This window comes from Rhinolophus hipposideros (genome assembly GCF_964194185.1).
Source record: "Rhinolophus hipposideros genome assembly, chromosome: 23".
Taxonomy (NCBI): domain Eukaryota; kingdom Metazoa; phylum Chordata; class Mammalia; order Chiroptera; family Rhinolophidae; genus Rhinolophus; species Rhinolophus hipposideros.
In genome coordinates, this window is record NC_138069.1 from 23971741 (window position 1) to 23998712 (window position 26972).

The window sequence follows — 26972 nt, forward strand, 5'->3', positions numbered from 1 at the left end:
CTCGGAGTAGAAGCACAGCCGGGGGAAGGAAGGCAGAGGAACTGCAGTTGATTCTACTGCTTATCAGTGATCTTCACAAAGCGGAAACTTTCCACAGGCCTCCCCAGGTCATGATCGCATCTGCTGCCCTTGAAGAATTCAAAAGAGGAAGTTTGGGGTTGGGTTGTAATGGACGAAGGGCACGCAGAGAAACATCCAGGGAGCAGAGGGAGGAAAGGGGACCCCAGACCCAGAGCTCAGACTCTACTATGGGATTCCCAGGTAACAGTAGGAAGATAGAACTCACTCCTGGGCAGGATTAACAACTGCACGCTCTCATGAGGACAATCTAACGGGCAGGTTCTAGGTCAGAAACACAGATCCTCACTGGAAATGTGTTTGTGTGTCTCTTTTTACTTAAAGAGAGAAGTGTAAAGGGAATGATTTGGAGGTACATCCTAGAATGTCAATGTTAGAAGAGAAAGCTAAGATCTTTTTGCCCAATTCTCTCATTTTGTAGATAAGCACATAGAGAATTGGGAAGGGAAAGAGACTGGCCCAAGGTCAGAAAGCAAGTGTGTGGCCATTGCAAATTTGAACCCAGGTATCCGGACTCCTGGTTCAGTGCTCTAGCACCACCTGGATGGAAGTGGGTGGTGCAATGGTGGGAGGATTGTCAGTTGGCCGGAAGACATTTATTCCTCCCTCTCCTCCCCCAAAACACTCAACTGCTCCCACCACCACACCCCACCATTCAAAACACACACATCATTCATTTCAGAAACAGAGGCTCAGTATGTTTTTGGATTTGACAAAGCCCAAACCAGGGCAGGGGCTGTGACAAAGGACAGAAGGGCTGAGGAGGGAGATGGGGAGTGAAGGTGGACGGAATCTATGGCTATGGTTCTTCAGCCACTCAGACGTGAGGAGTGACCACGCCAGGCGCTCAGTGGCCTGTGGGAGAGGGAACCTTTCCTAAACCCCAGTTGATGACAAGAGCCCACCCTTACCCCCCTACCCCTACTCCTGCCCCTTCCTTAGTCTTTGGAGCTGGAGCAATCAGGCTTGCTCATGGCGGCTGGTGCTGAGGACCATTTCTCGGCCGCGGTGGTCCTAATCCTCGCCACCACAGATAGCCAGCAAGGCCTTCATGAAGTCTCCAGAGGTATCACCCTGGCAGGGGCAGAGGGAAAGCAGAGTGAGTAAATACAATCCTGATGGCCTCAATGGCCCCTCCTCCCCGCTGCCCATTTTCCAGGAACAGTCTGTGCATATACAACGATGTGTATGTGTATTATACCCTTTTCCGCACAAATGGACACAGGCCATTCACACTATTCTGGACCATACTTTTTTGACTTAGAGAAGATCCCAAACCATAGAGCCTCCTGATGATTTTTCACGGCTGTATCGTGTTCCACCGTGTGGGTGTACCATCATTTATTTAACCAGTTCTATATGGAGGGCTTTCACTCTTTTGCGACTATAAACAATGCTGGCAGAAATATTCTCTTACATGCCTTTGGGAACATGTGTGGTATGTCTATAGGATAAACGCCCACACAAAGAAATACAAAGTCTAAAGTGTATGCATTTAAAAGTTTGAATTCCCCAAACTACCCTTTAAAGATATGCTATCTCCCTATTTGGTCTGTGCGAGACTGCCTGTGAGATTTCCCACAGTCTGGTCAACTAAGCACAGTATCGAACCTTAAGATTTTGATCAGTCTCAAAGACAAAAACAAAAAACAAAAAAAGTCAGCTATCAAAAATCACGTATTACATATATATATATGACAAACCCAGGAAGGCAAATCTATACAGACAGAAAGTCACTTGATGGTTGCCTAGGGCTCAGGGTGGAAATAAACAAACAGGTAAAAGGACCTTCGTGAGGTGATAGAAATGTTTTCAACTGGATTGTGGCGGTGGGTGCACAACTCACTACTAAAACATTTTTAAATTATACCCTTAAACAGGGGAATTTGATGGTGTGTTAAATTATACTTCAATGAAAGTTTTTTAAAAGCCCCCCCAAAATGGGCTCTTGTTTTATTTGGAAATCTTTCATTATAAACCTTTGATCCGTCTGGAATCAATTTGGGTATAAACAACGAGGCAGGTCTCCTTTCATTCAGCAACACCCTGGCTATTCTAAGAGGTAGTAAGTAGCTCACTAAGAAAAAGACAGTGGGAATAAAAAGGACTTTGAATCTTACGTTCAGGGCTCTGACCTTCACCTCCTTCCCCACTGACCCCTAACCCCTCCTCTCACCTCAATGGCTTGGTGGAGAGACTTGTCATATTTCTCAATGAACTCCCGCCGGATGTTGAGCAGGTCAATCTCACTCCGGGAGACCATGATTCTGGTGAGGGTCTTCTCATCCGTGCCGGCACCCTGGCGGAGCCAGGACAGAGGGAGACACAGGGAAGGAGAAGAAACAGGGCCAAGTCAGGCAAGGACTCCTGGGTGTCCATCTGCCTTCTCCCTTTTCCCTCCAAAACCAGGGTGGATATTCTGTCTCTGCCTTCCATAAATAGTCCTGATTCCAACTCCTCCCCGGCCTAGCACTGGTCAGACAGGCAAAAACCTCTATGAGTTGACTACGATGCTCCCCTCCCCCCCCATTTCATGTCCACCTGGAACCATACAATGTGACCTAATTTGGAAATAGGGTCTAAGTTGAGTCATACTAGATTAGGATGGGCCCTACATCCAACGACTGGTGTCCGATACGAAGAGGATAAATGGACAGACACACAAGGAAGACCATGTGATGATAAAGGCAGACACTGGAGGGATGACGAATTTACAAGCCAGGAAACATCAGGATTCCTGGAAACCACCAGAAGCTAGGAGAGGCATGGGCGAGCTTCTCCCTCAGAGCCTCCAGAAGTAACCAATCCTGCCAACACCTTCACTTAGGACTTCTGGCCTCTAGAACCATGAAAGAATAAATTTCTGCGGTCACTCAATTTGTGGTACTTTGTTACAGCAAACCTGGTTAACTAATACAGGGCACAAGGGGCAGGCAAGGGACACAGAGTATGTGGACAGCTAGGGCCCACCTCTGTCCCCAGGAAGCTCAGAACACCCGCTTAGGAGTCAGAGCTGGCACATGCTGAGCACCCAGTAAACGGCTGTCATGTTTGGGGAACGCAGGCTGAGAGGGCTCTCAGGCTCACTCCCACCAAGCAGCCGAGACTCTACTCGGTGGGCTGAGAGGGAGGCCAGCGTGGTCTGGGTTTTTAGGAAGCCGGGGCCAGCATCAGAGCTGAGCACTTGCTACCTTTTATAATAGAAGGCATTGCGTAACCTGCTAGAATGTGAGCTCCAAGAGGGCAGAGACTGTGTTTTACCCAGTCCTGTGTCTCCAAAGCAAGATTCTCAATCTTGGCCTTTGGAGCCGGATTATTCTTTGTTGTGGGGATCTGTCCTGGGCATTGTAGCCTGTTAGCAGCTTCCCTGCTTTCTACCCACTGGATGTCAGCAGCAATACTCCACAAGCTGTGACATTGCCAAATGTTCCCGGAGCGGGGGGGCAAAGTCACCCCTTGCTGAGAACTACAATCCTAGAGCCAGACACAGGGCAGAGGCTGATCAACATCAAATGGGGACACAGCTGACACAAATCCTGTCATGGGGGATGGCCCACCTCTGTGTTTATGGGCAGGCAGAAGTACTGGAAAGGGAAAGGAACAAATGAACACATTTTCTTACCTTCATGGACTTGTAAAGTTTATCGGCAAAGAAGAGAGGCTTGTTCTTGACACTTTGAACTAGTAGGAAGAGGAGAGGGAAGCACGGAACATGGTCAGAGGAGGTACGCCCAGACTCTGGGCTGGGCTTTCTTCTCCCACCTCCTCTCCCCTCAGCCTGGGCCTGCAGGTCATTGCCAACCCCAGGGTCAAACTCAGGGCCTGACACCTTCACTCCCCTTTCTAGATGTCTGTATCTCCTCCTCTTGCTCATCCCTAGACCTGGCTCTCACTGGGTGGCAGCTCATTTCCTGCTAAGGTGCTTATAGCTAACGGAGGTTAGTAGGAACTCAAAGGGAAGAAACCTCTCATGAACCCAAGGTACAGAACCTCAAGGTACAGAGCATCAGAATTACTGGAGAACAAGTCCTCATGTTACCCCACAAATCACACATTGCCAGGAGGACCCCAGGAGCTGATAAGTGGCCCTACTGATTTTCCAGTACTAGTTGCTTAGGAGGCTGCCACGGCTACTTGTCTAGGGAATCAGTGGCCCCAACCCTCGTTTTTGACCTCCAGCCCCTTCCCTTGGTCCCACCAGTTACCAATGGCCACAAATGCGTCCCTGACATCCCCGGACATCTCCTTCTTAATGGTGTGTTCCACGTCATAGTTGGTCATCTTGATGAACTCCTGGAATACTGGCCCCCAGAGAAGCCCCAGAATTATAGAGTGAGCTTTGGCTCAGAGGGAGAGGGGGGAACACCCCTCCGTCATTCACCAGCTGTGCCTGGGCAAGTGGAAAGGGGCAGCAGGTATGGCTGCACCTAGGCCTAAGTGCACTGGGCACGATCGTTGTGGGAGGGTAGTTCTGACCTCAGGCTGTCTGGAGCTCAGAGCCAAATCTGTGTTAAGTCAGAAACTGCCCCAGGGCCTTGGACAAGTTCTAGAAACCCGGGCTGGGCTTGTAGAGGAGCATGGGTCCCAGTCATGGTTCTGTCCTGAGCTCACGGAGTGACTTTGGGAGAACCTTTCCCTTTTCCTAAGCCTCCCCTTCCTCCTGTGTCAAGTTGGGATAGAGGTTAATATAAGTAATCATAATGGTAACAGTGAGGAAGTTACTATGTGCCAGATACTGTGCTAAATGCTTTTCGTGTATTATACTTTTTGTATCCTCACAATAATCATGTGAGATAGAACTAAAATCCCAGTTTATAGCTAAGGGAATTAAGACACAGATATATAGTAACTTGCCCAAGACCAGAGGGCTGGTAAGTGGGAGATTTCAATCACGGCAGTCCAATTCTCAAGTTCATTCTTTTAGCCACTGTGCTAAAGCACCTTCAATATTTTATTGAAAAGTACCAGGCAAATGCACGATAAAGGTCTTAGTGAAAGGGCACTTCATGACCACCTAATGTCAGGGCCACAGCATACAGGTGTGCCCTGTGCATGTGGCAGCCTGTGGCTCAAAGACGTTCATGTGGTTCTTGCGCCATCACCACCCTTCATTGCCTTGCTCCTTGCAGACATCACAAATGGATCAGGACACAGAACCTTTGAAGCCTCCTCAACACAGCATTTCAGGCAGCCATTACCATCCATTGGGTTGGCCGTGGAGGTGAAAGCTACCTGCCATGCCTTATCCCAAGCATCCTGCCTGCTTCCCTAAGGAGAGAAGGGAGTTGGCCCGAGGCTGAATGACACACGAGTGCCAGGGCTCCTTGAGTCTCCACCACTACCTATTCCTTTACTAGGATAAGAAGTGGGTGGGTGGGCAATTGGCTCCTCTTGTCACAAAGACCTGAGAGGTTCTCGTCAGATTTGGGGATCTTCCTGCTGAATTGGGAAGGGAAGGTATCAGGTCTCACCTCTCCGGAGGTGCGGATAGCTACGTGTACACAGGACCGTCATGAAACGCGTCTCCAGGGAAGTTTTGTCTCCACTGGATGTGTCTGCTATTTCCTGCAGAACCCAGGTCCGGGCAAGGATTTGGGAGGGAAGACACAAGAAAGCCTTGGTTATTGTTCACGTTCATGTCTTTGACTAGGATGAGAGCAGTTAGAAGCTGGGCTAACCCAGCCACCCAAGGAGGCTGACGTTGGCCGTTCTTCCTTCCTCGGCCTTTTCATCCCTCTGCAGTTCCCAGGGATGTGGTAGACTGACAGAGGGGCTGAGCACTGGGCGTGGAGACTCAGAATGCTCCTTCCATCCTTAAATGCCTCTGAAAGCCCCTTTGGGGAAGCATGTCTGTGCACAGGGGCAAGGAAAAATGGTCGAGACAGTGTTTCCCCAAGTGTCACAAATGGCAAACATATTTGAACACACCACATGTATACGTTTCCACAATGACCTTCTAGCTGGCTACTAGTTCTATTTACATTGATATTAAATTTCCCTTATATATTCCCTTATAATTTCCCTGAAATAATAACTCATTTCAGGTTCAAAACAAAAAAAGTCTATGTGAAGAAAAATATTCATAGCTTGTGGTACGTAGCACAATCATGTGGGAAGTGAGTGGTTAAAGTTTGGGAAACACTTGCCTGGCCCATTTTTTTTTTTTTTTTACCCATAAGGGTTCTTACGAGGCCCTAAAGAGGAGAGAGAGAGAGAGAGAGCAGCTGCGGGGCAAACCCCCAAATCACTGCCAGAATCTGTCCCACTCAGCCCCACCCAGAGGCACAGCCAGAATCAGACTTTACTGAGAGGTCTTAAAATCCACACAAAGACCATGACACTCACCAAGATCTCAGCAGCCACCTGAGAGCAGGGAGGAGAGAGAGGAGGGAGAGAGGGGAAGGAAAGAGTCAGAGGAGGCCCAGAGAGGGTAGCTCTGGGGGCCCTGGAGTCCAGGGGGGGGCCTGGCTCAGGGTGGCAGAGGTCCCAAGAAGCCCTGAGGAGACTTGGGACCACAGTGGGAGCAGGGAGGAGGAAAAAAAACACCTTTCCTTGACCTTTAGGCTGGAGCTTAAAATGGGGATAGGTCTGGGAATTAATTACCTATAAAAATGTCCACCTGAGGGGTAAGGGAAGACAAAAAGAACAGGGCACTCTAGCCACTGTCACACCTGGCAACCTAGGGGGACTCCAGACCTACTGAGCTCATTGCCAAAGCCACTGAGAAGTCAGAATGCGAGACCTGCAGTTCCCTAACCTTCACCACATTCAGTTGGAGGGTCACTGGGAGACCTGTCATTTTACTCCCTCAAATGACAGACCAGACAGGAGAGCTGAGGCCTGGACAGGAGGGGACTTGTAGGAGACACACAAATAATCAGAGAGGAACCTGCCAGCTATTCAGTCATTTTACAAGGGTCAATTTCTGCCTTATGCCCAGCACAAAATTCTATTGTTAGGACATGATTTTGTTAGGCAAGTACTGTGGCTTGGAGTGTATGGGAACAACACAGCCAGCCTTATATGCCCCAGACTGAGTTTTGCCTTTGCCTGTGTTCCCAATACTCTGTCAACCACTTTAATCTACTGGACAGACCAAAACCATCCTCTTCATAAACTCTCCAACAGTTTTATGCTTTAGAAGTGTTTTATTTTACAAACTGGAAATGTCTTATCAAAATTTAAAATGCACATGCCATTTGATCAAGCAATCATGTAGTTAGGAACCTGCCTTACAGCTATCCTGGCAAAAAAGTTTTCTGAGATATAATGCAAGAGTGTTCACTGCAGCATTCTTTGCAACAGAGAAAACCTGGAAACCATTAAGTCAACTTGTTAAACAGTCTATAGTTCATTCGATAATGGAAATCCACGTAGTTATGAAAAAGAATGAGACTGGTCTGCAGTGCTGATAAGGAGACTTTCTATTTAAATTAAGCAAAACAGTAAAATATATTGTACGTAAGAGTGTTCCTTTTATCTAGAAAGAAAAGATAAACGCACACTCTCCTACGTACTGACTGGGAAGTCACGTAGAGGGACAGTCAAGATACTGTTGACAGCAGTGACGTTCGAGAAGGACTGTGGGGGAAAGCTTTCCGTCTTATTTTTCCTGGAATTTTGTGTTTACATTTTCTCAACATGCAAATATATTATTTTCATTTTGTATTGTAATGTTAAATAGGAGATATGAGGGCTACTAGGATTATGGGATGCTTCTGCTTTATATGGACACCTTTCTATATTAAAAACAACCTAGTTGAACCTCGAGGACATTATGTTAAGTGAAATAAGTCAGTTACAAATGGACAAATACTGTATGATCGCGATTATATGAGGTCAAATTCACAGAGACAGGAAGTAGAATGGTGGTTGCCAGGAGCTGGCGAGAGGGAAATGGGCAGTTATTATTTAATGGGGACAGAACTTCAGTTTTACGAGATGAAAAGAGTTCAGCAGATGCATGGTGGTGATGGTTACTCAACAGTGTGAATGTACTTAATGTCACCGAACTGTACACTTAATAATGGTCAAGACGGTAAAGTTTATTATATGTTATATTTTTATGATATGTTATGTGCACTTTACCACAATTTAAAAAAAAGATATGCTAAATAATGCCATATATATATATATATATATATATATATACATACATATATATATATTTTTATTTTTTTAAAAGAGGGAGATGTTTTAAAAAATTAAAAAAAAAAAAGAACCTAAAGTGCCAAACATTCTTCACTTATTTGGGTCAGAGATCTCCAGATATATATATTTTGTCAAAGTACCTTTAAGACAATAATATTTGTAATATGAAAAATGCAGGGGGTTACTAAAATAATTGTCTAGATATCCAAAACAAAAACTTTTCCTTATTAGCCTAGTTACTTCATGAAAAAAATTAATCTGGGCAGTTCCCCCATAAGTTAAAGACAGTTATCACATGACCCTGCAATTCCACTCCAAGATATGTACCCAAGAGAAATGAAAATATTCATGCCAACAAAAACTCATATACAAATATTTAGAGCAAGCAGCATTATTCATAACAGCTCCAAAGGGGAAACAACCCAAATGTCTATTAGCTGATGAACTGATTTTAAAAAAGTTGTATATCCATACAATCAAATATTATTTGCCAATGGAAAGCAATGAAGGAATATATATGCTATAATTTTGAAAATATTATAAATGTTATACTAAGTGAAAGAAAATAGTCATAGAATGCCACATATTACATGATTCCATTTATATGAAATGTCCAGAACAGAAAAATCTACAGAGAGAGAAAATAGATGAGTGGTTTTTTGGGGGGCTGGGGGGTTGGGAGGAAATGAGTAAGCACAATATGTACAAGGTTTCTTTTTGGGGTGATGAAATGTTCTCAAGTTGATTGTGGTGATGGTTGTGCAAGTCTGTGAAGACACTAAAAACCACTGAAGTGGATACTTTAAATGGGTCAATATATGGTATATGAATTATATTTCAATATAGCTGTTGTATTAAAAAATAATAACCTGGGGATTGAATTATCTAAAACTGGCCACAATTTTTCATGTCACTCTAGGCCCATAATTAGATGACCTATATTATTTATTGCTCAAACTGGAACACTGAGAGTGAAAGGGAAGCTATTAGCAATTCCTGTGGGGCAACAGGTGAACACCGGACATATGTCACCCTGTTTGTAACAGACCCAGACTTCCAAGAGCTTGAGGGTGTTCTGGACGCCCATGGTGAGAGTACGGGAAGAGGCTGTGTAAAACAAGCAGATACTGCCGAGCACTAATGTAAATTTAGGGAGGGAACTTGGCTCTATCAAATGCCTTCAGTTTTCGTATATATTTTTCTCCAGCATTCCCATTTTGCCTCTAGAAATCGATTTCAATGAAAAAATCATGCATGTGATTCCTATGAAGAGAGCTGGTTAAATAAAGTTTCGTAGATTCTTCAATGACATAATATAGTCATTAAATGATGTTGATTTTTTTAAAAACGATATAACAGTATTCACAGAATATTAGTTTTAACTGATATAAGTCAGGAATCCATTTTTATGTAGACATAAAAAGACAATTAGAATGATACCTTCCAAAAATATTAACAATGGTTATTACTAGTGGGCTCTGGATTTTTTTTTTTTTTGCTTGTTTCTATTTTCTAAAGTTTCTACAAAAGAATACGTATTACCTTAGAAACAAAATATTTCCAGTTATAAGAAAATAAGCCAACAACTAAGATCAGAGTCTAGCATCTTTGAACCTGCAGAGGCAGCTGAGTTTGGCCGGGGCTCTGGCTCCCTTGGTTGTTTCCAACCCGGGTTCTCTCTCCCTCCTTCTCTCCTGCAAAGCTGGGCCAGTGAAGCCCACTACTACCCTCTGCTGGCTTTATAGGTAGCAGAGCCACATAGGTAGATGCGGGAACCAGGCAGAAGCATGAATTTGGGGTGAGCTTTAGGGAGGAAGTCAGGTTCAAAGACCCTCAACAGCACAGTGGGGCTGCTCATAGTAGTATTTAAATATCTGCTGAATGAGTGAATGAACTGTGGCCTCGGCAAGCCACTCTAGGGAGCTTGGTTCCCCGGCAGCCTCCATAAACACATGCATAATGCAGCAGGACGACCTTAATTGAGTGGAACCCTGTAGCTTCTGACAGCTGTATTCCAAACCAGGGGCTGTACAACTGGACACCAGCAGCTGCCTGGTTTGGAAGCTGCAGGGGAATGACTATACTGGGTCCTATATTAAATGGTATTAAGCATAGGCTTTGGAGTCAGGCAGGCCTGGGTTCAGATAATACCATGGCCACTTAGAAATTGTACCCGTGGATAGGTAAGGAGATTCATTTTCCTCCAGCAAGAAAAAGGGGGCATCCTAAAGTATAAAATGGTCTAAGCATTCTAATAGTTTCATAATTGTCGGGTGAGTTAAGGATCCTTCTAGCTCAGAGGCTGCTGTAACATTCCACACCTGTTGGTGGAAGTGGGAACAGAGATGGTGCCCTGACTCCCAATCCATCAGAGACCTTTTCAACCCAACTATAAAAGAAAGGGGCTGGATCCGCAGGCTCTAGTATCTATGCCCAGGCCCTGGACCTAGAGCTCTGGGGGCTGGGGAAGGATCAGGCAGAAGAGACCTGGATGTGGGCCAGGCCAGAAGGTGCTGGGAGCCAGCCACAGGCGAACGGGGATAGTATGGATGGCCTCGGCAGGGTCTGCCCAGCCACAGGGATCCTTAGTGGATGTGGGGTTATCCAGCCTCTATGAGAAGCCACCTCCAGACCTCAAGTTCCCCAGCCTTAGGAACAGGGCAGAAGCAGCGCAGCCAAGAGACGCTAGAGGACACCGTTCCCCTTATTCATTCCACAACAAATGTGTATTGAGTTCTAACCGCATGCCATTTTGGACGCATCAGTGAGCAAAGTAAAGATCCCAGCCCTTCATGAATCCACTTTCTAGGTTCTGCTAGGATGCTCCCTTCAACTTTGGTCCTATTTCATAGATAATAAACTGAGACCCAAAGCACTCGGGTCCCCTTTCCAGCCAGCTCCCAGACCTGCTCCCTGTGGGTCAATTCCACCTGGGCCACTGATTTGGTTTGTCTTTTAGAAGTCATTCATCTTCTCTGGGCTCCGTTTTCACACTGTCACATGTGGAGTTTAATCTGGACAACCTGTAAGTCCCTTCTAGCTCTGAAGGTCTGGGGCTCAGAGCCTACTCTTCAACGAGGAAATGCCGGGAAGACCAGCACCACACTCCCCACCATCAGTCCGAAAGCTGTGAAAACTCTGAGTCTCACTTCTGAGTGGAGAGGTGCAAGTGAGTGGCCCAGAGTCTGTGTGTCTGCCAATCAAACTAGCCACACCCCTGCCAGGAGCCTTCCCCACCCCAGACAGCCAGGGCCTGGCATGGATAGACATTAGCTGGAGCTGACCGGGGTCTCACCTTGGCATCTTCCCGGGCCTGGTCCTGGTTTTCTCCTCCTTCCTCACGGTTCCCCTGCAGCAGGACCAGTGAGAAAGGTTAGTCCCCAGACGTCCACCCTTTCTGTCCCTCAGTAGCCACAGTATCTAGCTCAGCCACTCTGCCTCTCTGAACCTTTTTCTTCAGCTCTAACATGGGGACAATATTCCCGCCTTCATAGGGCAGGCTGTCGTGAGCGGTAAATGTGAATGTTTGGAAGGCACTTAGCCCAGGCCAAATTCAGACACAGTGAGCTTGCATGAGGACCTGGCACCTGGGCTGCAAGAATTCAAGAGATGGTGACAGAAACCCCGGGGTATAGCATTGGGAAAGGTCATCCACATGGCTTTGTCCTGTCAGCTCGGCGCCCAAAAAGACAGGCTGAGAGCCATCAGGGAGGGCTGCCCAGAGAAGGTGGCACCAAGCCAGCTTTGCAAAGTGAATAATGCAGAAGGCGTTGCACGAGGCAGTAGTTGCCTCAGTGATGAGACTAAGTAGACAAGTGGGGAAGACACCCTTCTCTTCATCAAGAGTGGACCCTTAGGGCGGCCGGTTGGCTCAGCTGGTTAGAGCGCAGTGCTCAGAACACCAAGGTTGCCGGTTCGATTCCCACATGGGCCAGTGAGCTATGCCCTCCACAACAAGATTGAAAACAACAACTTGACTTGGAGCCAATGGGTCCTGGAAAAACACACTGTTCCAATAAAAATAAATAATTAAAAATTATAGAGTGGGCCCCTGGGCCGGCCCGGTGGCTCAGGCGGTTGGAGCTCTGTGCTCCTAACTCCGAAAGCTGCTGGTTCGATTCCCACATGGGCCAATGGGCTCTCAACCACAAGGTTGTCAGTTCAATTCTTCGAGTCCCGCAAGGGATGGTGGGTTCCACCCCCTGCAACTAAGATTGAACACGGCACCTTGAGCTGAGCTGCCGCTGAGCTCCTGGATGGCTCAGTTGGTTGGAGCGCATCCTCTCAACCACAAGGTTGCCAGTTCGATTCCTCGACTCCCGCAAAGGATGGTGGGCTGCGACCCCTACAACTAGCAATGGCAACTGGACCTGGAGCTGAGCTGCACCCTCCACAACTAAGACTGAAAGGACAACAACTTGACTTGGAAAAAAGTCCTGAAAGTACACACTGTTCCCCAATAAAATGCTGTTCCCCTTCCCCAATAATAATTTAAAAAAGAGTGGGCCCCTAACTCCTGCTCCTCCACAGAGCAACCGTTCCCTTCTCCCGGTGCCCCAGAGGGCCAAGCAAACCTGGAGCTATGAATTCACCCACCGTGGCCAGAGAGATGAGGATCCTCTTGAAGTGGCCGGATGTGTCTGAGCTCAGAGCATCCTCCAGAGACTTGTTATAGTCTGAGACAGAGAAATGGGATGTGGGCAGCTGCTGGTCAAGAAGATTGGAGAGGGACCTAGAGGCTCAGACTTGAGCCAGAGTAGTGTTGGCAGGGGTGGTGGGGATGAAGGAGTTTGTAGTTTGTCCTTGGGGCCATCCAGCCTTCTTGACATTGATATGTCCATTGGTCCATCACCTCCCTCTGCTCCTGTCCTGATTGAGGTCTCATCACAGCTTGCCTCCCATTTAACTGCCTCCCTGTCTTCATTCCCTCTTCTACCTTCCCACCTGCATGACAGTTGCTGGACCCATAAGCACAGCTATGACCAGGTCACTGCCCTGCTCAAAAATTCTTTCATTTTAATGCTGTTTATAAGAGGAAAAGTTTAAACATTTTTGATTGGTACTCAACGTTCTTCAAAATAATATGAAGGCACTTGTGAAAAAACGATTAACAATTTCAAGATGGCAATGGCATAACATGTAACCAAGCATGGGCCTTCTGAACAAGGAGCCCCATGCGGCTGCACAGGCCGCCCACCACGAAGCTGGCCTCCCTCTCCAGTGGCCTGGATGCCCTCTCCCCTCATCCACAGCCAAACTCTCTTTGACCTCCAGGCCTTTGTCTGGCTGGGACTCTCTGTCTGGGGCACGCTTTCCCTAGAAACAGGGCTGGGCACACCCAAGGGGCTTATCAAAGACTTGTGGCCGAAAACAAGGTAGAGCTGTGGACAGGGCTGTGGGCGAGGTTGGAAGCTGGGGGACCTGGCTCTTCTCACCCCCACCTCCCGGTGGTGCTGGGCCCCAGGCCTTCCCACACTCACCTTCCTTGTAGGCCTCGTTGATGGCCTGGATTTCGGCGTTGGTCCGAGTAGCTAGGATTTCGATGAGAGCCTTTTCATCTGTGCCAGCTCCCTAGAATGTCAAGGCAAAGAGGATCTGAACCATCTCCCATGCAGAGGCCCAAGGGGCCCAGGCTAAGGAGGCAGCTGCTCCAAGAAACCAACCGGGAAGTGAATGCTCAGGCCACCAAGTCTTCCTGGACTTTTTTGCTCACACCCAGATATGGCATGCTTGACATGCCAGCTGTCAAGATTTCTAGAACTTCCCAAGAGAATTGCTTTGCACCAAAAATTAAAAATATACGGAAGATGGGTATGTGCCTGTGAAAATGCATATATATGTGCGTACATACACATGTTAGAATATAAATATAAATATAAATATTTACACGTAGGAACACAAAAAGCACAGAGGACATGCATCACGGTATCAGGGACTGTGGTCTCTTGGTGAGTGAGGGATCACAGATGATTTCTATTTTCTTCTTTTTTGCTTTGTGTATAATTTCTCAGGTTGAACACATTTTGTAAGATTTTGTCAGAAGAGGAAAAGGTTGGTGCTTTAAGGAAAAAACCTACTACCTTTGTTTATGTTTAGATGTGAGGAGTGATACATAGACTGATTTGGGGAGCCTGCTACTCAAAGGTCCCCATTTTAGGGGCGAGGAGAGAGGCGGACAATATTGATTGATTTATTGACTAGTAGATTCAAATATCTGTTAAACACCTGTAATGTACCAGTTATTGTACAAGTTGCTGGGGCTATGACGATGAAAACAGGGAAGTCATGTTCTGTATTCTGGGAGGTTACTGCCCAGTGGTCAGCTGGTCCCCGTGTTCTTTGCCCTGATTGAGACTGAGATCTTTAACAGTCTCTTTACTAAAAGCTGGTGTGTGGTGAGGATAGTCCTATCCTCAGAGTGAAGAGGATAAGGCTGGACCCCAGAGACCTGGGTTCCAGCCCCACCCTTCTCCTAATACTGTGTTTCTAAGTCATTCATTTTTTTGTCTAGGAATTTTAAAAGGATAATCTCAATTTGCTTTGCCCAGGGAATGTCTGTTCTCCTCTGAAACCTTCAAGGGCCAAAAGCCCTTGCAGTTGTCAAGTCAGGCTCTAGAGCCAGACAGATGTGGTCTGAATTCCAGCTCTGCTACTTCATAGCACTGTGACTTTGACCAAGTAACTTAACCTCCAAGCCTCAGTTTTCTCATCTGTAAAATGGGGATAAAACAAAGGCCTTGCCTCGTGGGTTGATGAGACAAGTTGCTGAGCTCATACACTTAGCCCAGGCTAGGTTACCAGATGCTCTCACTACACAAGAGCAGCCCCTGGTATAATTGGTGCCTTGGGAAGCAAAGCAGTTCCAGCAATAGCGGGGTCAGGACATAATGCCCTTTCTTTCCAGTCAGGTCTGCAGAGTTAACTGTGCCTTTCACAGCCGTGACCTCACGACCCACCCCCATGTTTGAAGGGTGGGGATGATTGAAGGCGCAGAGGCTTAGAAAGTATAAGTGGCCCAACAGAGGAGAAACGAGCCAAGAAAGGGGCGAGACAAGAGTCCACATAACATTGTTTGAGTCCCTGGATTCAGCCATGTCTAAAACCAGACCGAGTCCTGTACTTTTCAGGTGTAGGAGCCAACATTACCCTTTTGTGTTCATGGCAGTTTGCATTGTGTGTGGGAGGGGCGCTACTAAGGAGTTACAGCCCACCCCCTGGGCTTTGAGAAACATCTGTGCGCCCCCCAGCACTCACACAGACGGAACCCCATCTGCCCATATGGTACCTCCATGGCTTTCTTCAACTGCTTGGCATCATAATGGGCCGGTGGCATCATGAGCCCCAGAATCAGCCTCTCCAGGTCTCCGGAGAGCTCAGACTTCAGGTCCGCCATCAAGTCCTGTAAAGGGCAGAGCCAAGGTCACACCAACATCAGTACCTGCCGACACATGACTTCGGGCAGGGAGGAGATATGAAGTGAGGAAATGGGCTCCATGTGAATGCAGGGGATTGTGGGGCTTGTGTCTGCTTTGCTGATGTTGGGTCTACTGTTCAGAGGAAGCCAAAGAGGGTGGGAAAAAATCCACCAGGAGGAACACCCGCTCTCTCCTTGGAGGCGGCACACAGGGAAGGAAGGGGGGCAGCATCACCTCCATCCTGGGGGATATCTGCCAGCCGAACCTATAGGTCACTGAGACACAATGATGACCGACCCTCGGCCTTGGGGCCCTGAAGCCTCGTTGTGCAGAGGGAACTGTGGGAAGCCCCGAGCTGCATGAAAACAACTCGTATCCCCGCTCGTGCTGCAAGCTGAGCCTCCAGCTTCTCCGAGCCATTCACACACGTGTGGCTGATCACAAGGCACTGGGCAATGGAGAGAATGCGTCTGCAGGCAGCCCAAACCCAGTGCCGGAGACATTCTCTGAACATGTGACCACATGGAGTCCCACCGCCATGAAGACCCAGGTGCCCAACCGAGCAGAGCTGGCTGTGACAGACCGAGCTCCCTCAGCAGAGGAGGGTGGATGTGGGGCCCAGGGCCCAGGCTGAGGCCCTTACCCGGCCGAAGTGAGACTTGAAAGTTTGTCGGATCTGCTGCCGCTGGGCGTTGCTGCGGTGCGTAATGATGTCGATGATGGCGTCCTCGTCAGTTCCTGATTCACCAAAGCCACACGGCTCAGAGGCAGGCCTGTGGCCAGGCTTCCCCCGTGCCCCCCACTGATGGGCCCTATGAGTCTTTGTCAGGGTAGAAGCCTGGCTAGGCAGCCATGCACTCCCCAGTGCTTGCAGGAGCCCTGCCTCTGGCCCAAGCCCCTGACTTCCCCTGCATTCCTTCCTGCACTTCCGTCGTGTTATTGGTTAAGGAAAAAGACCCCTGGAGGAGCAGGGAGCACTGGGTTGAGATTCAGGGCCACTGAGTTCTAGTCCTGGCTTTGGCAATGGCTGAGCAAATCGTGTTCCCTTTCTGGGACTCAATTTCCACACCTGTAACACGAAGAGGTTGGAGTGGTTCCTAAGGGATCCCTTCAACCTGACAATCAAAAGTCCCGTTTGGCACCTTATGTCCTTTCTCTTCAGCTCCCTGAAAGCTGGACCCCAAGCCCCTCGAACCACAGCAGGTTAACTCCGGAAGGCAGCAGGATATCACTTCCTACCTCTCAGATTAATGCCGTCAACCTCAGGCCTGGCATAGGACCCTATCTTTCAGAAGCGTTTTTACACCGGTCATCTTACAGATACAGTCATTCCCTAGATAAGTGAAAATGAGGGCCAGACAATAAAGGACTTAACCCAAGGCCCCAGGGAGGTGCTGGGGGAAGAAAGGGCCATCCATCGCACAGGTAGTTCTTCCCACTGGTGCCAAGTGGAGGCCTGGAAGGGGGTGGCAGCAGGGGGCGCGCCCCTCAGAGAATTGGGACTCCTGGATTACAGGATCCACATCCCTTATTTTACACATGGGGAAATTGAGACTCGGAAGGATTGAAGGACTTGACCAAAGTTACACAGTGAGTTGGTGGCAAAGCCAGGGCAAGAACCCAGGCCTTTTGAACCAGTACTTTCCTCTACAGCAGAATACTGCTAAGGGGCTGGGGACGCCTTGGTCTCTGGGAAGGCCTTGGCCAAGCTCCTCACAAACCCCCTCCCTCCCGTCCTCCCTACTCAGGGAGACAGGAGCCTCCTCAGGAGAGTGGAGACTCAGGGTCCCTAGCTGAAGGCCTCACCCCTTGCCCCTGCCCGGCTCACTACCCAACCTGCCACACCCACGGCCCCAGAGACCCCCGCCCCTTTGTGTCCCCCTTACCAAGACCCTTCATGGCTTTCCTCAGTGCTTTGGCATCTGCGTCAGGGTTGAAGTCATTGGCTGGACACACAGTTCCCTTCAGCTGCAACAAGCAGAAAGAGACTCAGCGGGTGTCTGGAGGCCCCTCTGGGGGCCAGGCCAAGAGAGGAGCATGCGGGGGAGGGGAGGCTTTCCCCATGAGCCCCAAACCAAGCAGCTTGGGGGACAGAGGCGCGGGTGAAGGCAGAGCGGACAGAGCCTTGACCTAGAGCTGCAGAAGGGAAGAGAGAGACAGATAGACAGAGCCAGGCCAGGGATCAGGGCAAGTGCTGGTCAAGGGAAAAGTGGCCGGGCTCCTGCCCCAGGAGTCGGCTCTGACCTAGCTCCACCGGGGCCTCCCCAGTCCCCCAGAATCCTGCCTTGTTCCCAAGGCCCTTCTGCCTCTTACAGAGCCATCGCCCTTGAAAAGGCAACAGGAATGTTCTAGAATACCAGAACAAGATTTCTCAAATTTCAGTCACTTCTTCCTAACATTTCCCATATTTGCATACATCCTATGCTACTTCTTAATATTTTTACTTAAACGCAACCTCTTTTATGTTTTACGTAAATGCTTCCATTTTGAAGTATATTTAGATACTTCCAAAGGTCAAGCCTTTGGTCCATTTTGTTCTTTGACATATCCTACCATAGTGCCTGATGGAGCAAGCACTCAAAAAATATTTGTTAAATGAATTAATGAATGCAAATAATTTTACATCATTATCATGAATAGAAAGTTGGTATCATGTCCCATAAACAGACAATAACCCATAAGAATGAATGTAATATAAACAAAAAAAACATGTCAAATGTGTATCACCACATTTACTGAGATGCCCTTTTGGCCAAAAGCAAAAACTCTGAACTTGAAGTTGGCTCTCTCAGCTCTCTCTGTGAAAAAGGAAAATCAACAAGTGTGGCAGAGATGTGGCACTAAAACGAGACCCTCTCTTTGACATAAAGATTGCAGATATCAAAAAGGAGTAGCTTTCTCACCATGTCAGGTTCAGGGTTGTTTAATGCCCTGGAGGACCCCGTCCCCCAAACTAAATTCATTTCTCAGATAACCTAAGATCATCTGCAATGACAGTTCTTGCCTTATAATTTGGGAAACATTGTCCTAGAACATCAGAGCTCAAGAGTCCTTCAAGGGCACCGAGACTGCCATGTCTAACACCCTCCTTTTAAAGATGGAGACAGACACTCAGAGACTCGTGGGGACCCGCCTAAGGTGGCACCGCAAGTGCATACCAGAGAATCCAATGTTGCAAATATTTTTTGTGTGGACCACATGCTACCGATCCCTGGAATGGTTTACCCCAAGCGCTTCTGTGAAAACTTCCATCATCACCCTTTGTGGAGCCTGGGTCTGAGGATGGTCAGGACAATCATGAATCTTCTAATGCATCCAGAGGGGCCCATCTGTTCTTAGCTTTCATGCCTCCGAGGTCCAACTGGGAGGCCCAGGATGGGATAGGCCCCTCCATGGAACCAGCCAGGTCTCCATTCAGCAAGCACTGTTAGTAGTTAGTGGGCCAGAACACTTCCCAGCATGTTAGAAGTTAAGGCGGGAAGCAGATGCCCGCCCCAGAGGTGCCCGCCCGCCCATTCATCAGTCCAAGAGGAAAAGGAAGCTTCAGATGTGAGAACCAATGTCTCAGGGTGGCCACCAGGGGGCAGCTGGGTGCCAACCAGAAGAGCAGGAATGTGAGAGCAGGAGTGGAAGCCAGTGGTCAAGAGGTCAAGCAGGAGGTGGGGAGGGTCTGACCTCTACTCGGGCCACTGCACTAAGCTCCCACATCTGATAGGCCACCTGCGCTGCCTCCGGGAAGAACTGGCCAGCAGCACTGGAATGGAGGGGGTTTGGGGGAGGACAGGAGGGAATGTCATCATAGGTGACACTCCACACGTACAACACATACCACACACACACACACATATTTTCTTTAAATCCATCTATCTTCTCCACAGCTTGTGCCTCATCCATTTAACAGAGCCCTTACTTCATTTCTGAGAACCTTCTACCCTCTCTTGAGACCCCCTACAATGCTGGCTCTGCCTTCCTGGCCCCCAGTCCCTTTCTCCAATCTTTCAACCTCCCCTTTCTATTCAAGTCTCTCCCTCAAACAACTGAATGACCAGCTTATGGCCACAGCGACTCCTGCAAAGCACCTGGGTGTATCAGGTGCTCAGTAAACGTCTGCAGAACTGAATCAGCCCCTATGGCCCTGACCAAAGGGTAACAGGAGGTTCTCGTAGCCCTCACTTCACTGCATCCTTATACGCCCCACAGAAGGGAAATCTCAGTACCTACAGTTCCCTTCCTAGCACACAAATCCGGTCAAGTCATGCCCCAATTTAATCTCTTCAATGGCTCCCCACTACCCCAAGTAGAGGTTCACATGCCAGGAAGAGGCCCCCAGGCCCTGCTCTGCTCTCGGCCTCGTAGATGTTTCCAGCATCTACCAGAGTATGACCTCAGTTATAAAACTGAACCAGGCTGTGCCCTCTCACCTCTAGGCCTTTCCTCACCCCAAACACGCTCCTCCAGAGCCAGTCTTCACCCCTTCCTGCTTTTCCCTTTCCTCGCTGGCTCTCAGTGTCGTTATGCCCAGGAGCTTCCCCCAGTCTGGGCTGTACACCTCCATGTGCTTTCATAAGCACGTGTACCCTCCCCCATCACAGGACTGCCCCGTATGTGCGCCTGGGTCTGTGTGGCTTTCTAGGCTGCACGCCTCATCAGGTGCTTCCCCACGAAGGTACTTAGTACAAATATGCTGAGTAAACGAGTAGAGAGAGCAGGCGTCTGTATTTTTTCCATGACGAAACCGAGAAGCAGCTATGAAGTAGCAGGACCTGGCCCCTCAAATTCTGATTCCTGGTCCACAGTCCTAGAGTGACTTTCCAAGTTCACAAGAGCAGACATCTCCATGTATAGGAGACCACATTCATGTTCACACACACACTCAGACTTTCTCCTGCATGGTACACCTGGCTCCAAGGAATCCCCAAGCTCATCTAATCCATCTGTCCATCAGGATGAGGACCAGGAGAGTCCTGGCCTGCCACCCCCCAAGGCCACTCCCCCGGGACCAAGAAGCCACTTACTCATCATCTCCCCCACACAGCTTCAGCAGAGCCTTCTTGTACTCGCCAGAGGTGTCATTCTGGGGTGAAGGAAAGAGAGAAAGGTTACCGCTTACCAAACTTTGGGGTCCTCTCAGACGAGAGAAGGTTCTGGAGAGCCACAAATGGGGGAAAACTCTATGCTTATGCATAGCAGCCCTGCCTGTCTTCCTGTCTGGAGGTGGCTGTGACCACCAAACAGTGGTGTGTGGGTAAATATTTAACAACTGGCTCTCTGGGAAAAAAAGAGAAAAAGCCCTGATTTGTAGCATTTGCCAACTTCCATGGTATACATACTTCCAAAGGACAATTTCAAGCTACCAAAATGACTTCACGAAAGGTGGAATTAAGAAGAGATGTTCACTACTCCGCTGAGCCAGACCCTGCACACCAGATAATCAATCCCCAGCCCAGCCCTCCCAAGTGAGATCAGTCCGTGAAACTCGGGCTCCACAGACAAAAACACTACGAAGTGCCAAAACCAAACAAATGTACATTGATTTGTACATTAGATGTGACATGTTGGAGCTTCATAAAGGTTGTGGGACATTCTGAGGTAAAGAAACTGGCTTGTCTTGGTTTATGCTAGTTTTTTCCAAACATTTTCCCGTGGAACCTTTTTTCACTGGATGCCTATAAAATTGCTCTTTAGAAACACTCTTTGGGGAAAACAGCTTGAACTCAGACAGCTTTATCCACTCATCCCCACCCCGCCCCCCAAAAGAGAAAAAAGAAACCCCAACTTTCTATTTGTTTCTTGACCAAGTCTCATGGACTGGACACTCTAGCGCAGGGGTGTCCAAACTGCGGCCCGCGGGCCAACTGCGGCCCACAATCCATTGTTAATTGGCCCGCAGCAAATTCCAAAAACATATTTAGTTTACTTAAATAAACCAGGTGAGGCAATACGTACTTCACCTCGAGTGAGTGGCCCGGCTGTTTGTGTATTTTACCGCATGTGGCCCTTGGTGAAAACCATTGAAAAAAGTTTGGACACCCCTGCTCTAGGGTCATCAATTGGCCCAGGGCCAAGAGGTCCGAAATTAACTCTCATTTGTGTTCTTTAATGTCCCCCCACCCCCCACCCCTTCCAGGAGATTGCCCTTGGGATGGTCGTCATCCTGGACTCAGCGTGTGTCCCCTTGAGGACCCCGTCTTCCTCTAAAGCGCTGCCTCACGTACTCCACGTCTCACAATCACCACCAGACATCCTTATCGGTTGAATTGCCTCACATTCCCTGAAGGTGCTACAAGGCAGGGGCTCCTGCAGGTCCCCAGAGACTGCAGCTTTCTAGGATAGTTCCTTTTCTCCTGGGAGTGGTTCCCAAGCCTCGTCTCAGCAGCGTGCCTCTGTCCCTCTGTCCTGTCAGCTCCTCACCTTGATCATGCTGTAGAGGGACTTTGCGTACTTCGTCCTGAATATCTCCCGGATGTCAAGCATGTCCAGCTCACTGCGGGAGACCATGATGCGGATCAGCGTGTTGTCCCGAGTCCCCAGGCCCTGGAAAACCAGTGGGTTTTGGGGATAGAATGTTGGGAGGAGGCTATAGTGCTGGGAGCCCCCAGCTTCGTTGCAAATACAATTTTTGTAATAAAATGTTAACATGAAGAACAAAAGAAGCCAAACACTGCCATTCCCTGTGAGGTATCCTGCGTGTTCCTTCTGCTTTCATCTCCCTCCTCCTTCCCTCTTTGTCATTCCCGCCCTTGACTTCCCTTCGGATTGTACCTCACTTTGTAACTTGAAGCAATATATGGCTTAGGTTTGCATGTTTTGGAACTTTATAAATATGTCACTGTGAAGTTATTTTTCCTGCCACTCCTGATGGACACTGTGGTGTCTCTAGTTTTTTCCTAATATGGACAACACTGCTAAGAATGTTACGAACACATGCACTTTGGTACATCACTCCAGGGCCGAGCTGCACGCCCTCACTCTGGCACGAAGACAGAGGATGGGCTACCGTCCACTTGGCCCTGTGGGACGGCCTATGGCCTCTGGCAACAAACGACTGCATTCCTTTACCCTGTGTGCTGTGGAAATATCATCAGTTTCTAAGTCTCTGCATGGAAATTACTGGAAAGCAGTGTTCTCAGTACACGCCCAGAGTGGAATCGCTGCGTCACAGGGATGAGTATCAGGACCCTTAGCATGCCAAAGTGCTTCCCACTTACCTATGTACACTATATATAAACATTCTGGTTAATTAATATTTTTTAAAAGTGTGGGCTTCCAACCTATCTGGCTGGATGGATCGGGTATAGGCTGTCGCTTTACCCTCTTATCAATCATGAGGTCGGGGCAGGTATTTGGGTACGGTGTGACCAGGAAGCATTCCAGGCTCTGGAGATCTCCTGGGACATAGAGCCATCACTCGGTCCTGTGCTCAATTCCTTGAAGGCTCTCTTTGGCCAATGAACGGCAAGGACTTATGTAAGAGCCCCAACAGTCTTGTGGGGGAGGGCAGAGGTCCCCTTCCCCATCAACCCCAGCCCATTACCTTCATGGCTTTGAAGAGCCTTTCAGCAAAATACTCCGAGGTGCTCCGGATACACTTCACTGAGAAGAGGGAGGAGGAGATAGTTATTCTGGCTGCTTCGGAAGGGGGATACTGTGGCCCGACCCCTCCTTTGTTTCCATTCCTCGGTGGCCTCCAAGCTCAAACCCAGAAAGAACTCTGGCTCCTGATAACCCACAGACCACTTTTGTCACAAACCCAGGGGATAAAGAAATCAGGAAATGGGCCTGTTGTAATGTGAGCAGTGTGTTACAAAGACCCACTTCATCTTTCTAGTCCTTTGGGGTTTCACAGGGAACTGGGCAGGTGGGCGGCAGCATCCCTCCAGAGGAGCTGGGAAAGGTGTTCTCTAGACTCTGCTACACCAAAAAAACACTAGTACTGGCGGCTGAACCACTGGGTCCTGCTGCCACAGCGGGCCAGAACCTGACAACTGGAAATAGGGTTGGTGGGGGACAGCTCTGGGTGGGAGGATGAGGCCTGGACTGTAAGCCCTCCCCCAGGAAATTTGCGCGCGCACACACACACACACACACACACACACACACACACACACACACAAATTATCCCAGGCTCTGACGGGCTGACTCTTGGAATGTCTGGCTTGCAAGGGCTTCTGGGTCAAGCAGTCTATCCCTTCTGCCCCCATTTGTCAGATGAGGAGATTAAGGCCCAGCAGGGTAAGTGACTTGCTCCAAGTCAACAGCAGCCTTGGGAGAAGCCCGAGGTTTGGACCTTGGCTTCACCATGGACTAATCAGCTCCTGGCATCCCTCGTACGCAGAGCACCCCCCAGTTCATTACAAAATGACCCCTTGGCAAGTGATGCAGCCTCAGTGAGACGTGGTTTCCTCCTCTGCGAAATCGAGACAATGACAGTGCCCATATCCGGGTCCTTTATAAAGATGAAACACTCAGCACAATGCCTGGCACAGTATTGGCTCCACAAAATCCACTCTCCTGATCAGTATTTCCAGACCTCTGACCCCCGGCCCCCAGCCAGAGGTGCTCTTTCTTGTCCTACCACACATACTAGAGGACTGAGCAGGAGGAAGTCAGTGCCCGAGGCTCAACTCCCTGCCTCCCCGGCCTCAGCCATGCTGCCCTGGCTAAACCTTTAGAATTCACTGTCCATCTGGTTCTCGCCTTCCCATCTCCATACGACAGAATCGCCCTTTTCCATTCTCAGCCTCGTGCCTGGGCCAGAATCCCAGACTCCCTCAGAGACCCTGGAAATGCAACATCAGAACATACCCACAGCCAGCATCAGCTTCTCAAAGTCCCCGGACAGCTCCCCTCGGATACTGGCTTCGATGGGCTTCCCCGTGGTCTTCAGATACTCATCAAACACTGAGTCGGACAGAGAGACAGGGTCGTCAAGAGTGTCCCCAGGGCACTGAGAACAGCAGGGATTTGCGAAGGGGAGGGAGCAGTGGCCAGGACCGAGCACCAACATGAAGGCAGGGCTAGTCCGTTGGGAGGTGGCAGGGAGGTCATGCATATCACCCGCCACCATGCAGTCACGCTGTGTATGCTGTGAGGGTCTGTGTACACCTCCGACCCCAACATGAAGACAGGACTGGTACTTGGATGGAAGGGCTAGACATCCTGTTAAAGACTGGTGAGAGACCATACCAACCACTGTCTAATGAAACCAGGTGTTTGGGTTGCACAGGAAGTAGCTATCATGCTCTATTAGCAGGAAAGGAAAAGAGAATGGAATTCTTGGCACAACCCCACCGGGGCAGCTGTGGGGCCTCTCTGGAGCTTGCTTACCCAATCGAAGATGCTGCTTGCTGCGATTTCCCAAAATGTAAATGAACTGGGCTTCATCTGTTCCCCATTTCAGTTCCCCTGCCTCGTACAGGTCCTGAAGAGGAAGCGGTGGGACGTAACTAAAAGAGGAAACCTCAAGAGACAGGATTCACTGGCCAAGCCAGTCAGAATGGATGTTGGATCCCTGATCGTACCAGTAATTGGTAGCCTCAGGACCTTTTCATATACTGTATACTTTTCACCCTTTCTTTCTGGGGAAACTCAGTTCTACTCAACCCTCAAGTGCCAGAGTAGATGCCCCATTTGTTCTCAAAGCATTTCATGATGTCCCCAGGCAGAGTTCTGTTTCCCTCCCTTCCTCCCTCTTCTAGGCTCCTATAGCTTTCTGTTTCTTTATAGCTTTGATCCACTGTATATTAAATTGATTTCTTTATATGCTTCTCTCTCCACTATGGCATGGGCTCCTTCAGGACAGGGACTATATCTTAAAATTCTTTATATCCGCCCCTGCAATGTTACTGGCATATAGTGGGGCTCAAAACACCTGGAATGTACAGTGTATCCAGGGAGAAGGTGTTTGTGTGATTAATATATGTCTGTCTCTCCCAGTACCGTCTGATTTTGTTGAGACAGTTCTCCAATGTGTGGCAGAGTACCTAGCACATAGGAGATGTTCAATAAATATCAATTAACTGAATGAATAAATGAACAAATGATAAAAGCTCCGAAATACATCTCACCAACTTTAAATATCCTGTGTACCTTTGAAAGGTAATATAAACAAAGTGCTATATAAATGATGGCTGAGTCAGTTATTTCTGGTATTTCATGTCAATGACTTTGCCTCCAGCCTTCGCCAGATCCCCAACCTCTCGCCTCGGTGCCCAGGGGGCCTCTGTCATAGGTGCTTGTTTACCTGCACATCCTGTTGCACCAAATCCTCGCTCACGACATCATCCTCCTCCCTGGTTCCCTGGGCAGAGAGACAAGGAACAGGTGGTTCAAATATCAGAGCCAGGGGGAAAGGCCACATGCCAGTGGTGGCGACGGGAGGCTGGGAAAACCATGGTGGCCCAGAAATGTCAAGACGGCAGCACCTATTTTGTGCAGAATCATAGTCCCTCCCATTGGCTTTTCCCTTCATCCTTGGAGCTGGGAACACACAGGGGAGTCCTGAGAATAATCAAGGTCCTTCCCAGAGGAAACAGAGCGTTGTAGCAAGAACATCTCTGAGGACAGGGCCCCTGTCACAGCGTGCCCCAACAATATTACAGGGGTCAAAAGTCTGCACAATGTGCGTCCTAGTAGCGGTTCCCAGACCCTAACCCAAAGAATTCACCAATGAGGATTTGAGACGGGGGGCCCTCAGATCTGAGCTCACAGGCTAGAAGGCACCAAATGCCATTGGACTTTGTTGACCGCCTGCCCCATCTGACAGAGGCGGACACTCACAGCGGGCAGGGGACAGCCCTACTAGGCTGCTCGGTTATGTGGGCAGAGGTCAAACCTATGCTTATTTCCTCTTCCCGCCGGATTGTACATTTCAGGATCTTAACCCCCTGGTTCTCTTTGGGACTGAGCTTAAGAAGACAGAGCTAGCAGGCTTACAAACCGTGCCACGTCATTGCCCACATGGTGTCACAGGTTGAGGAGGGAACATCCTTGACTAAGATGCAGGCTGGAAGTCTCTTTCCAGAACATGCCCTTTGAAAACGGGGGCAAAGGTCACACTTTCCAACACTGGATGTTTCTGATAATTCCCCACCTGCTTAATATACAACGTGGATTGTCATAGTAATGGGAGGAAGAAAACTGGTGTAAAATATGGGTAAAGTTGGGGAGGAAGTGAAAGAAACAAACAGGTGGCTTGATTTACATAGAAAGCTGCCTCAAGGTTTGGTGCTTGGAGCTGGGCTTGCGACATCTCAATGCCGGTGACGCCAGCCCGGTACAGGTGAAACAGCAGGTTAGACCTGCTTTCTAGCCCACTTGCAGTCCTGC

General features: G+C 48.8%; 1 protein-coding gene across 5 annotated transcripts in view; it reads right to left on the bottom strand.

The window, feature by feature from the left end:
- Window positions 1–380: 380 nt before the first annotated feature.
- ANXA6 (annexin A6) overlaps window positions 381–26972 on the bottom strand; it is a 46078-nt gene continuing 19486 nt past the window's right edge. For 3 of the 5 annotated variants that reach the window (XM_081035942.1, XM_081035943.1, XM_081035944.1), the window contains exons 8-26: window positions 25888–25944; window positions 24972–25065; window positions 24450–24545; window positions 23179–23237; window positions 22056–22178; window positions 20660–20718; window positions 19320–19398; window positions 17531–17612; window positions 16288–16382; window positions 15515–15628; window positions 13710–13800; window positions 12826–12905; window positions 11525–11578; window positions 6424–6441; window positions 5550–5643; window positions 4284–4379; window positions 3701–3759; window positions 2255–2377; window positions 381–1152 (exon numbers count right to left, since the gene is read on the bottom strand). In XM_081035942.1, coding sequence (XP_080892068.1) covers window positions 1093–1152; window positions 2255–2377; window positions 3701–3759; window positions 4284–4379; window positions 5550–5643; window positions 6424–6441; window positions 11525–11578; window positions 12826–12905; window positions 13710–13800; window positions 15515–15628; window positions 16288–16382; window positions 17531–17612; window positions 19320–19398; window positions 20660–20718; window positions 22056–22178; window positions 23179–23237; window positions 24450–24545; window positions 24972–25065; window positions 25888–25944 — 1533 coding nt within the window. In that variant the 3' untranslated portion in view covers window positions 381–1092. The remainder of the gene's footprint in view (window positions 1153–2254; window positions 2378–3700; window positions 3760–4283; window positions 4380–5549; window positions 5644–6423; window positions 6442–11524; window positions 11579–12825; window positions 12906–13709; window positions 13801–15514; window positions 15629–16287; window positions 16383–17530; window positions 17613–19319; window positions 19399–20659; window positions 20719–22055; window positions 22179–23178; window positions 23238–24449; window positions 24546–24971; window positions 25066–25887; window positions 25945–26972) is intronic. The other 2 variants (XM_081035945.1, XM_081035946.1) reach the window with 1 other exon arrangement.